This window comes from Cupressus sempervirens, chromosome 7 (assembly GCF_028749045.1).
Source record: "Cupressus sempervirens isolate cs-2001-9-10 chromosome 7, ASM2874904v1, whole genome shotgun sequence".
Lineage (NCBI taxonomy): Eukaryota > Viridiplantae > Streptophyta > Pinopsida > Cupressales > Cupressaceae > Cupressus > Cupressus sempervirens.
The window spans coordinates 381354226-381368158 of NC_143124.1; the positions used below are offsets into that span (position 1 = coordinate 381354226).

A 13933-nucleotide genomic window follows, 5' to 3' on the forward strand; every position below is an offset into this window, starting at 1 on the left:
CTGATAACCAGAATGTGGTAATGGTGTTACTTGATTTTGAAAAAGCATATGACATAGTGGAGTGGCCCTTTGTTTTTAATATGCTTCATGCATTTGGTTCCCCCCCCCCCCAATATTTTTGCAGTTGAACAGCCGTTTTGTTTAAAGACTCCTCCACTGTTATTGAGGTCAATGGAGAAATCTCTGACCCCACCCCTCTTGGTAGGTCTATCAGATAATTGTGTCCTATTGCTCCAACACTTGTTGTGGTTGTTTCTGATGCGTTTTGTTATGTTCTCAAAGCTTCAGATTTTGGCCCCCCCATGAAAGGTATTTCCTTACCTAACCAAGATGAATTAATCAATGAACAGTTTGCAGATGATACTCCCCTGTTTGTCAAGCTTTCTGAAGATAAATTTGATAATGTTCTGAACAGACTTCAATTTTTTTACCTAGCATCAGGTGCAAAAATCGCCCTACATAAATCCACAGTGCTAGGTTGAAATGAAGAACCACCAGATTGGCTGCAAAGAAGAGAATGGTTATGGGTAGGACCCACAACCATTATTAAGTATTTGGGCATCCCTTTTGCAATTGACCCTTCCATCAAAGATATGTGGGAGCATCTGGAATGTCAAACTCATGTTGTCATTGGCTAGTAGAATTCAAGTAGTTCGAAAAGTGTTGGCTTCCCATACAATTTATTATGCATCCTCTTGGTTGTTTGTCAAATATCAAAATGAGAAGCTTGATAAAATTCTGAGGGATTTCCTTTGGTCGGATGGCATGGGGCACAGAAAAGGCACAATGTAAACTGGGACTGGTGTTGCAAACCAGGAGAAAGGGGTGGCCTTGGGCTTAAGGACTTGAAAGCTCATGGGATCGCACTAGCCTCCAAATGGATATTCAAGACTCTCCATGGTAATGAAATTTGGAAAGCTCTTGTGCGAAATAGTCTACAACTGTCAGCCATTAGAAAGGGTAAGCAGTGGAAGGACACCCCCCTAGTTGATATTGTTTTGGTGATTTTGACATCAAGGTGTTTGGATCTAATGTGTTTTCTTCTCTGTGGAAAGCATGGTGTTGGGTAGGACATCTTCTCTGCTCTAAGTATGATGTTGGGAGCAATCCTAGATATGATGTTGGATCTATTTGATGGGGCATTTATCTTAACAAGAAACCTCTTGCTTTAACCCAATGTTGTTTTGCTTAGTATTGGAACTCTATAGAGATCCCTCACATTAGGGATATTATTTTTGACAACCAATTGGATTCATGGGAAGAAATCAGGGAGAAATTCAATACCTGCCCTTCTCAAAAGAAGATTTATAGTATATACTCTCATTTCAAAAGCTACAGGCAGGTTCTTTCCTGGTAAGATTATGAATACTGATCAGGTGAAATGGTCTGATGGTAAGATGCTATTAGATATTTCCACTAAACAAATGTACTCTTTGTTGAAAGAAGATAATGGCACATTTAGCAGAATTAATCAAAACTGAGGCTGTAACTGGTCAGTCTCTAGGTGGCACATTGTTTTTGAATTGTTTTGGCACTTCCCTCTTGAGCCCAAGAAAGTTTGTTTTCATTGGATCCTTTTGCTCAATAAGCTTGCTGTGGGTTCTGTTCTTTCTTCTGTTGGTATAGAAGCTGTAACTTGTTCTATTTGCAATTGTCCCGAAACCTTTGAACATCTTTTATTTGAATGCAAATTTACTAGTAATATTTGGTCTCTTTTCTTGGTCAACCTGTTAGATGGAATTCATAATTCTAGACCAGATCTCTTGTAGCATGAACTCCTTACTAGTTTTGTGGATATTTTTTATTTCAAAATGAACAATTTTTGGTTTATTCTTACTGCTGAAATACTGTGGTTCATCTGGAAGCAGAGAAACAAAGAGATTTTTGGAAACAGGAGACGGGATCATACTGGGTTTAATCTTAAACTCACCCATTTTTACATAATGTCATAATGTCACAGGTCTCTGCTGTGCTTGAAGTACCTAAAGACAGATTCATGATCTTGGTAAGAGGAGGAGCCATGATTATATACAAAGAGGACATTCAATCAGCAAACTACTTCAATACCTACTCGGATATGCTGAATCCGGAAGAGCTGGAGAGTCTTAAGCAATTCACCAAGAACAAACACGTTGATATCAATCAAGAGAACAAAAAGATCAGAGAACAATGGGAAAAAAGAGCACTATCCTGGGAAGATACACCCGGCAGTACACCTGCAGTAGGTCCTCCCATTGGAGCTTTTGAATGTGCCGAGGCAGAGTGCAGCAATAGCATAATTGATGCATGGGATTAATCAAGCTGGATAGTTTACTTACTTTTTTTTTAATGCTCTCTTATATTTTTGATGGATCCTAGTGGATGTTATAGGTGATATGTTGAAAGCCATTGTATATATCTGTAGCCGTAGGTACAGTCTCAGGTGAGACATAAAACTAAATCAGTATCATCATATTTTTTGTGGTTGCTACCTTCTGATAAACTTTGGTCCTGGTAAATGTATGCAGTTCTCAAACTATCTTAATATGCAAGAAAAGGTAGATTTGATATTTTTTATCTGTACTAACAAGGGCAGAACGTGCAAGAAAAAGAAAATAGAAAATGAGTTTTTCTTTCAGTCAAATTTTGGAAGCCTTTACTAATTGGCAAGGGAAAGGACTTCTCTGGATTTACCTTCCAAGTGTTTTTCTTTTCTTTTGAAAACAACACAATATTGCTCCTTCAACTATCAACTGTAAAGATTCTTTAATCCTTGTCTGCATCTCATATTTTAGACAAGGAAGACGCTGGAGTTGCATTATTACCTTGCATAAATTATTCATGGACTTGAGAAGCTTCAAGCGCTCCATTCTGTTAGATTCTATTGTTTCCAGTCTTTCTAAGACAGCAGCAACCAACAAGAACCCCACTCCAACCCAATGCATATTTCCAATGGCATTCAACACTGCTATAGTTGTCCCATGTTTATCTCCAAGAGACTTTGACATCTGATCCACAAAGCCATATTAACTTCACAGAGGTACTAAAGATCACAATTTCCCTTTCTTTTGGCTATTAAAATTAACTAGTAGAATTTAATTGTAAATGAAATCTAGTTCTAACCTATGTTTTGATCAAAATAGAAAATCTTTCCAATTAGAAAACACAATTCAGTTTTCTGCTAACTTAAATCATTTTGTGCTAGGAGGAATATGACCGGAAGTACATGTTCCTACAGAGGGGAATATCACCTGAAAAGAAATGATTTTGACATGCTTTGACACCACTTCGGATAATTTGAATGTATTTCCTGCGGAAGGAGGGTCAGCTGCACCATTATTTAGTCCCACATAAGATGGATTTCGTTTACCCTACAACCAATGATCAACCTTATTGATACAAAACCATCCTTGAATTAAGGAAACAAACATAGATATTCTTGTAAGGTACATATGTTTTCTACCTTAGTGTTGTATTGAGAAATAACGCTCTCAATCATGTGGACTAGTTCTTCTAGATTGAGATCTGGTGTATCCTCACGAGTATTAAGAAGTCTATCAATAATTTCAGAGGCGGTAGCAGAGGTTGAAGCAGTTGAAGCAACGGAAGAAATTAGTATTGAAAGATGAAACCCAAGTGGGGGTCGCCAGGAGACTAACAGTGAATTGTTGTAACAAGTGGCTGGAAAGAAATCATATCGTATTGTTTCTGAGCTATGACTGCTTTATAAAACAAGTATGATCTCAGAGAAGGCTTCACCAAAAGACTGCACCTTCTACTTGAGGGTATAGAATATGCCTCTTCAACCAAATGATAAAACCAAGCTCTTTTTCAAGAGACTTCGTAGCCTTTAAGTAGATGATTTGTAACTTAGCAGATACCACATATAGATATGGACTTGCAATCAAAATACAGATAAAACCTGAGAAGTGACCCCCATATCTCCTACGGAAAACATAATTTAGCCGTGACCTGTAATTATGTTGATTTCTTGACTCCAAAAGTGATGCAAATGTCAACTTTTGCACTCATTCAGAGTTGCAAACCGTTCAATAGGTGTGAGGCCAGTATCTTCCTATATATGGAAGTAATTGTGGAGGTAAACAACGCGTTCTCAACTGCCTCCTTTTGACAAACGCATTAAGATTCTATTGCATGTAGTCAAGAAATTATTTGTATGTTATCATGCCGTGAGTTCCTGCCAAATGGCAGGATGCTTTTTCTCATTTTGCTTGAACCAATGGGTTTTAATTGGTTCGTACTTCATACAGTAGGGCTCCATGTTTGAGTCCACTTTATAATTTATCCAGCACACTCTGTGAGTCCACAGCTGTGGGTTTAGTTCTTGTATTTATTAAGCAGACTGTATTATGGTAAGAATTTGATTGTGGTGTCCTCTGAATAGTTTGTATGGTTCTTTGGTGTACAATAATTGACCTTACTGTTTGCTAGAACTTGAATGCTTTGTTAGATTTTTTCTCAATAGTCTTGTCATATACAGAAGCTGAATCAAATTTCCACAAGAAAATCTTTGTAAGATCTTTCGTAATGTGGATCACATTTACAATTTTTATTGTTTGTTTGTGACAGCAAGCTTGGAGAAAATGTGGTTTCCATTCATTTGCGTGTCCTTTACTTACTATCTTGGACGATGTTTATTGCTGTCAAGCCGACATTAGCATTCAATTTGCATGTTGAATTTCTACGATCGGCACATTCTATTTATTCATTCTTCCTTGGGGCAGCAATGGTAAAAACCCAATCTTTGTTGTGACTTTTTAGTGGACTCATATTTCGATTGAGCACATTACCTGTGAGGTTTTTCAATATTCAGGTATTGTATTATTTTCGCTTAACATTTTTATCGGCTTCCTGGCTATCTCATATTTCGTAGAACACTGAGTTCACGAACTCATTGTGTATTTTTCCCCTTATGTATTGATTTGTTGGAGGGAGGAATTTAACCCTTTTGCTTTCCATGCTTTGTTTTGTGGCTTCTGCTTACACTATCAAAGACAACCATAAATCTTTGTCACCTGATTTTGGATAGAAGATATTAATAGTTTCCTAATTAGAGGCGTGCTCTTGTAACTACATTTTGTTTTTGTTTATTTGCTTAGTTTTATGTCATGTTCATACAGAGACCTTAGAAGCCCACTTTACATTAATTTTAAATTTTTGTTTGCTAAATTACTCCCAATCAACAAAGAAATACAGGAAAAAGAAAAGTAGAGATCATCTACATTGAATTTACTTAATTCAAAATAGTATAGAAGTGTAAATGCTGAAAAAACACTTAATCAATTCTTAGCGAAGTTACACAGCTATGCAACAAACTATTCGTTAATATAAAATAAAATTTCAATAAAATTCTATAAGTTTGAAGTACAAAAATTGTTTCAAGTGTTTTTTTGGGTAAGATACGCTTTCTATTTTCATGTTTACGCATTTCGTCAACACAACACAACAAAAATTGACTATAAGAAATATTGTGTCAGAAATGAAGTGAACAAAATTAACTAAAAGCCACCAAATTAAGGCTAAATTTATATATATTTCTTAACTTAGTTTGTTTCCTCGATGTCAAGAAGACCCTCAATCTCAAAATTAATCGTCATTATTTAAGCTGTATATGAAGCAGTTGACCCACTTCTCAATTTGGATACCTTTTGTTTTCATGCAGAAGCAACTAGTAGAAGTAGTGTATGTCGATTCTGAACTTTGTGATTATGCAAATAGAATCCCTTATTTATGTTTACTCTTGAGAGGAGGAGCTGAGAAATTAACATGTACGGGGTCTGCAAATTGCTTCTCTTGCTTTCAAATATATGTTTGTGGATTTGCTATATGTTTGTTTTACTGTGTAACTTAATGTCTATTATAATTCTTCCCTCCATTAATAAGCACAAGTCATGATCACCTTCTCATTCCTAATGGTTTCTAGTTCATATTGGTGGAATACTCCTTACTCATCTCCTCATTTTTATTTCTTAAATCATAAGCTCTTTCACAATTCCTCCCACCAGTACCTCTTCCTTTCATTGTAACTTGAAATTTGGTGTTTAGTTTTTCTTTTACCTACAATATCGATTGACAAATATGTTCTATTTGAGTCAGTCTCATCTAATTTATCTATTAAATACTTGGCTACAATCCATTCATACAATGGGTTGTTTTCTCCTTCATGCTCTTTCACTTACATCTTTTAATAGTAACCTTGAAGAACACTTCTATGTACTCTTTCATATTCTCGATCGCTTCTTCAAACATTGCTTGTTGAAAGAACAAAAGTGAAAGAGAATACAAACTAACTATATCTTTATTTTTCTCACTATCTGATCTCGTCTTATTGTTTTTCCTTTTACCCTTCCATTACAGTCTAATTGTACTCACCCTCTAAATTTGTACATCTTTGACCGTCATAGAATGTTCTACCTCAAACTTAAATAATTATTCAATATTATTGATCCAAGGAAATAGTTCCTTTGCTTCAACATTTGTGAAAAATTTAGCAAATTCAATTGTCAACCTTTTGAAAATTTTGGAGACAAACTCATTCTAGTAGTACTATTCTTCCTCTTAAGGGACATGACACCATAATGAAATTGATTTTCACAATTAAACCACAACCTTATTTATAATCTAAAAAAACAACAAACTTTCCACAAATCCTAATTTTGGCTGGTCAATCTTAATTTTGGTAAGCATAAAAATACCCTAATGACAATGTTATTTATCTTGTTTTATTTTAATACTAAAGTCATTTCATTTGTACACTACTTGTAACATGTCCAAATGAAAGTACATAATATTACTATTTTAAGTTTTATTATATAAAATTTATTAATTAATAATTAAATTATGTTTTATATTATTATCAAAATTAAAATTAGAAATTTAATGAAAATAAATATTTAATTTTTAAATCATAATTTTAAAAACAAATATCACTTATCTTTGTATTTTTTTGAGCTTTTTAAAATTTATTTCAATTATTACTTTTTTTTACTTGAACAAGATTTAATTTTTAATATTTATATATTTACTTATAACATACAAATATAAACATTTTAATAATTATTTTATCTATTCATTTGAAATTAAAAGATTGATAAATATAAAATTATTATTAAACTCAATTATATAACAACTTTTTAAAATAAAAATAAAAATAATTTTTTAATATTTTATCAATTTAAAATGTTAATTGAATAAAAAATATTTACATATCTTAGATATATTTTATTTTATTTTATCTTTTGAAACTTGATTTTATTGATAATTTTATAAATTAAAATTTAGCATTAATATTTTTAATATTGTTTAATTTTATTTTGATTATTTTATTTCAACTTACTTTATTGTCTTAGTTTAAAGTCAAAATCTATAACTAAATAATATAATATCAAACTACTAATTTCACCTAATACTAACTCTAAATAAATATTTTTGTATTAACTTTTGTTATATTACTTTTATGTTCATTTCTCTAAATTCCTTGTACTATGTAAAGATTGTATACACATACTTGTATATTGTTGTTTCCTTTTCTTCTCCAATTTCTATAGTTTTACACCTTTTCAAACAATATAAGCTTTAGACAAGTACCAAGATAAATAAAAGGAATTATTTTTTTATTCTTGAAGGAAACAATATCTTTGACATTCTTTGAATTCAATAATTTAATTTTGTAAGAAATGTTATTTCCCTTTTTTTTATGAATAGGCATTTCAAATCTCATTTTCAAGAATACAAACACCTCTAGTTTAGCTTTCCAACCCCTTTTGCAAATAGCCTTAGGACACTACCTTATTTTGAAAAAGATAAATTATCTATGAAATTGGAGGTCCCATGACACCTCATCATATGTCAATGACGGCTTACATTCCTCTTTGATAATAGTTATGATATAGTAGTTTCTCCTTTGAAGTTCCAATCTTTTTGTCATCATGCTTTATTTATGGGAGTACCTACAATTCTTCAATCCCCTTATTTTCATTTTTTATTATTCACTTTAACACTTATAATGTTTGAATCTATTTGAAGTTGTTAATGTTAGTGTAATTTCAGTTCGATAAAATGTATATACATATATATAAATGATAGGATCAAAGTGCATGTTCATTAATCGGTAAACTCAACATTAACAATACTGTAATTTGGAGGTTGGGTTTAGATGAAATACTTTAATGTCCATTTGTATAATCTATTGAAGTCGCCAATGCCCAGCAATCCAGTTATAATTATAATTTAATTTGAAATGGTTTTCATAATAATCATCATCAATGGTATTAAAAAAAAAAACTCATTGTCAGAGCTTGACAGGATCAATAATGGTAACATGATTCTCAAAAGCGTGGCATCACAGAATGCCACTATTGCAAGATGTCTACAATAAATTTGTTTGAAGACTAAGAAAATTTTAGGAAATGTAATTGGTTGGGGTAGAGTCAACTTGACTTTCATTTCCATATTATCGTTGCTAATCTTGATAGGGGAGCCTTGGAACAAGACATGGACATATCAAAGTATAAAAGCTTAAAAGAGTATGGAAAATGAAATATTGGAAGTTGAAGTGGGGTGAACCCACAATAATGGGTTCCACTTTAGTGGGATGAACAAAAATGAAAAAAAATACAAAATGAGAAATTGAGTTTACCATATGTTCGCGTGAACACACTTATTGTGTTCGCGCAAACTTTTTTTTAATCATGTTCGCGCGAACATATTTCGTATGTTTGCGCGAACATATGTGATATATATGTTCGTGCAAACATGATTTGCATGTTCGCGCAAACATACGTTCGCGCGAACATATTTACCATGTTTGCGCGAATGCCATGTTCGCACGAACATGCAAAATCACAAAAATTTTAACCTTTTTTTTTTGCTCTTTTGACTGCCATAATTGCAGGAGACTGATCTTCTACTGTAAAATAAAAAATGTCAAAATGTGCTGCTCGGAGCAAGCTTTCCAACGACTATATGATGCAGGAGCATCTTGCATCCAAAATAAAGGGGAGACATGTGTTGAATGTAAAATTTAAAATTTAAAAAAAAAAATTGGAGGAGAGAGAAAAGTGACGAAAAATAGAGGAGAAATAATAAAAAAATTTTAAAAAAGGGAAAAAGGAGAAAAGAAAGAAAAAGAGGATTTTTATTTTCGAGGTGCATAGGTGGCATAATAGAAAAAAATAAGAAAAATAGTTGTCATTCCATTAATCGAGGTGTGTAGGTGGAAATTCTAGAAGGTTTTGGATAAATCATGTATTTAATATTTGTTGGGTGCTTAGTTGTATTTGGGTGGGAATTTAATATTTATTTAAGGTAGTTGTATTTACCTTTTTATCCCAAATTGGTTGTGTTTGTAATGTCTTGGGTTAGAAGTGCCTATTTAAGCAAGGCTTATTATCATTTGTAATCAAGTTTGGAAAATAGAAGCTCTTCAAGTGTAAGCTCTTGTAGTGAATTTTCAAGTATTAATGGATGCTTTATGAAGCATTTTGGTCATCTCTATCTTCATATTGTTTCATTCTTGATTGTGAGTGGGTAGAGTGGTGTGGCCCTCTATCAAGTGGTATCAGAGCAGGAGTTCCTGAGTGTGTGGATAGATCGCCGAACGTGAGGCAGTTTACACCAGGATTTGCAAAGAAGGTTGATCTTGTGGTTGATTGATCTTTTAGATTGGTGGATTTGTTTTGCTTAGGGTTTGCTAAATTTTTGGAAGATGCCTCCAAGAAGATTGGACCCCAAGGAAAATGATGACCTTAGTGAAGCGATGGAAGAAAGAATCTTAGAGAAGATAAGAGCAAAGGTCAAATTAGAGATTGCATTGATGAAGAGTGACATGATTGCTGAAATTGTGAGTGCTTTGGGTGGTATACCTAGGCATGTGGGTACTGAAGACAGATATGACGAAGTTGCTAAAGACTTTGAAGCTGCTAGTGAGGATAGAAGTGATCATGAGGAGAGACCTATTGGAATTAGGACTACTCAGTTTGCTCAACCTGGATCTCAATTGAAGCTGAAGCATAAGATGGAGGTTTCTAATTTTTCAGGTACTTTGAATCCTGAAGACCTGATTGATTGGATTGGTGAATTAGAGGACTACTTTGAGCTTGAGGGTATTGAAGATCCATTGAGAGTAAGGTTGGCACAAACTAAGTTGAAGGGACATGCTGCTCTTTGGTGGAAGGAACTACAAAGAGATAGAGAAGAGGAAGGTGAAATGAAGATTACTAGATGGAAATTGATGGTGACTAAGTTAAAGGCAAAGTTCATTCCAACTGATTATGAACTTGAATTGTTTAAGAGATTGCAGAATTTGAAACAGAAGGATATGACTGTGAAGGATTACACTGAGGAGTTCTACAAGTTGACTATTCGGTCTGGGCATAGAGAATTGTCAAAGGAGAAGGTAGCACAGTATATTAATGGTTTGAGATTCAATATTCAGGATGAGGTTGGTATGCTAAATATTTCCACAGTGGAGGATGCTTATCAGTATGCTTTGAGAGCAGAGGAAAAGCTAAAGAGGAAGAATCAAGGTAGTTCTCGAGGGAAGGAGAAGCAGGATAGTTCGGTACAAGCTAAACCAAAAGTAGAAGGTGAACCAAAACCTATGGAACAAAGAAGACGGATAGGTGGAGGTGTATTCAGAGGTAATTGTTTCAAGTGTGGTCAAGAAGGGCATAGATCTTTTGAATTTTCTATTGGTAGGACAGCTACTATTGTGAATGAGGTTGAAGTCCAGGAAAATCAGCCCGAGGAAGGAGAAAGTTTGTTGGCTCGACGAGTACTCATGGGTAAGAAGACATTGGATTCTTGTCAGAGGACTAGTTTGTTCAGAACTTGTTGTAAGTCTGGTGGGAAAGTTTGCAAGGTGATTATAGATAGTGGTAGTACTGATAACCTTGTTGCTGAGGAGATGGTTCAAAAACTTGGTTTGAAGAGATTGAGACATCCTTGTCCTTATAGGATTGGCTGGTTGCAAGGTGAGCATGCTTTGGAAGTGAGAGAGCAATGTCTTGTTGATTTTCAGATTGGGCAGTATAAGGATCAAGTATTGTGTGATATTGTGGATATGAATAGTTGTCATGTGTTACTTGGTAGACCTTGGCAGTATGATTGCAGGGCTATGCATGATTGTGTTAGGAATGTGTTTACTATTGAGAAAGGTGGTAGAAAGTTTTCCTTGATTCCTTTGCAGAATGAAGCGCTCGGTAGGAGAAACCTGAGTGTTGGCAGTCGAGTTGAGTTGGCAGATTTTGAGAAGATTGAAAATCAGCATGGGAAGCAGACCTATAGAACACCTGTGGTGGATGTAAAGGAGAAGAAGAAAAACAAGGGAAAGAGTGTGCAAGTTGAAGATTTGGAGGACATATATGTGAATAACCAGTTTGGGATTTATGTACTGAATCCCGAAAGATGTTCTTCCAGCTATTAGAACATCTTTTCAGACCTGGGGAGTCTGATGCAGGAGCATCTTGCATCCAAAATAAAGGGGAGACATGTGTTGAATGTAAAATTTAAAATTAAAAAAAAAATAAAAAATAAAAAATAAATAAATAAATTTGGAGGAGAGAGAAAAATGACAAAAATTAGAGGAGAAATAATAAAAATTTTTTAAAAAAGGGAAAAAGGAGAAAAGAAAGAAAAAGAGGATTTCTATTTTCGAGGTGCATAGGTGGCATAATAGAAAAAAATAAGAAAAATAGTTGTCATTCCATTAATCGAGGTGTGTAGGTGGAAATTCTAGAAGGTTTTGGATAAATCATGTATTTAATATTTGTTGGGTGCTTAGTTGTATTTGGGTGGGAATTTAATATTTATTTAAGGTAGTTGTATTTACCTTTTTATCCCACATTGGTTGTGTTTGTAATGTCTTGGGTTAGAAGTGCCTATTTAAGCAAGGCTTATTATCATTTGTAATCAAGTTCGAAAAATAGAAGCTCTTCAAGTGTAAGCTCTTGTAGTGAATTTTCAAGTATTAATGGATGCTTTATGAAGCATTTTGGTCATCTCTATCTTCATATTGTTTCATTCTTGATTGTGAGTGGGTAGAGTGGTGTGGCCCTCTATCACTATAATTTTATTACATAATTTAATCATTAAGACTTTCAAATATGAGTTTAACTCATTATAGGTTCATTACCGATTGAACATCAACCGACTTTGACACCTCGAAAAAAATTAGTAAATTAGGTCAATTTTTTTTGAAAAATATGGAGGCACTGGCTTATTGAGATACCTTTCTATTAAAAAAAAAAATGGTTTATGATAAATTGACTTCAAATTATCTGTGTCAAACGAAACGTATGTCTGAATTACGATTCATGTCACTTCAAAACTTCATAAACTATACAATATTCAACAAAAATAAATCAAACCAAATGCAGACACTGGATATTGATGTTACAAATCCAACGCCGAAAGAATTACTTCATTATCATTTCTAGAAAAAAAAAGTTATGTGTGTCAAACAGACTGTCACTTTTTAAAATATTGAATTTTATTATGTACCACTTTTTGGAGGAGATAAAAAAAATTGACATAAATAATTTATTTTTTTAGATTAAAAAATATGGTTACAAAGTAGGAACAAAGTACTCAAAATCACTAGTTTATGTCATCTTGAAATTATTTATAGTTTTGGAGATATAGTCACTTGAACGTGACGTTTGTTGCAAAAAAATTGATTTCAGTGTCAAAATTGGTCAAAAAGTGGAACCCATTATTGTGGGATCACCTAGTGGTATTAGAGAAAGAAACACAACATTAGAGGTATTTTGAAGAAAGGGTGTTGTGTATGGTGAGAAAGATCAAATATCCCCTCCCATTGGGAGAAATCTTTAGATCATTTTGATCGAGTGGAAAATTATGGAAAATATAGACATTATCAACAACTATGTTTTAAGGTATTCAATTTTTCCTAAAATTGCACTTTCCTAACAACTCTTCATTGACTACGAAAAACATGTTTGGAAATTTGAAAAGCTTCAACCTGATCCCCTATTTCTATATACTTGAAGGAGAGTGGTATTTTTAAAGTTGGGCACTTTTACAAATTATCAGTTTGGTTCTAAAAGCCTACATGTATCTAGATAAATTACTGAAGGAAGTTGAATATTATAGCAACTGAGTATGTAGCACTCAAGTTCCTAAGTTTTATGGGGGCTTTAGGGACTTTGATTATGATAATCTTGTGATTCTTTCCTAGAGTTGAAAGCTTGTTCTAATTACTTCTGATTAATGATATAAGTTCATTGTTTCTTGATTATTACATTTATTTACATATTGTAGTCAATAACTTAACTATATCCATGCATGTGATATAAGAGTTATTTGATTTATTATGCTCTTGTTCTTTTTCCTTAATCCCTAGAGATGATTCTTTGTAATGAAGAAAAGTAGAGTAGAAAGAAGTGTTGGAAAATGCAATTCAAACAATTGTTATATTGTCATTGATGTCAAACCTTACTAGCAGACATTTACTAATAGTGTAGAGTGCCATATCGGTTGATTGATGAAGAGGATTTGATACGAAGAGATAACAAGATGAATTAGTGAAGTTGTTGTGGGAAGAGGAGTGAAGATGATGGAATAACAATGGGCATTTGATTAGTTAATCTTTGACAAGATAATGTGTTGTTTAATCATCATATGAAGTGAAGAAGACAATTGAGTTGAAGTATAGAAGAGTAGAGTTGAAGCAAGTCAAGAGGCATAACATTGTTGAGTGAGACTTTTACTAGGTTAATGAGTAGAAAATTAAGGAACTCAAGAAATAGTTGAGAAAATAGTATTAGCAGAGTGGTATTTATGTTCGAGCAAGATGAAGTAGTAATCGAGCATGGTGAAGATCGAGTGATGTAGTGTAAGTCTAGCGATGGACAAAACATTAGAGATTGAGTAATTTGGAGATGACCATGCAAAAGAACACTATGGTGACTGA

The 13933-nt window shown here is 33.5% G+C and overlaps 1 protein-coding gene and 1 long non-coding RNA gene across 2 annotated transcripts in view; one reads left to right on the forward strand and one right to left on the reverse strand.

Annotated features, from left to right (window-relative positions):
• The window catches only part of LOC149547070 (uncharacterized), a 30448-nt gene extending 27899 nt beyond the window's left edge, over positions 1–2549 (forward strand). Inside the window, exon 3 of the long non-coding RNA XR_016353821.1 lies at positions 1961–2549. This is a non-coding gene — a long non-coding RNA (uncharacterized LOC149547070). The remainder of the gene's footprint in view (positions 1–1960) is intronic.
• A 42-nt stretch (positions 2550–2591) lies between these two features.
• LOC149547072 (uncharacterized) lies at positions 2592–4950 on the reverse strand. The gene is made up of 3 exons (XM_089791490.1): positions 3443–4950; positions 3231–3350; positions 2592–2987 (listed from the first exon to the last, which is right to left on the reverse strand). The coding sequence occupies exons 1-3, from the start codon at positions 3476–3478 to the stop codon at positions 2670–2672; spliced, it is 474 nt and encodes a 157-aa protein (XP_089647616.1). The 5' UTR covers positions 3479–4950; the 3' UTR covers positions 2592–2669.
• Between the last annotated feature and the right edge of the window lie 8983 nt (positions 4951–13933).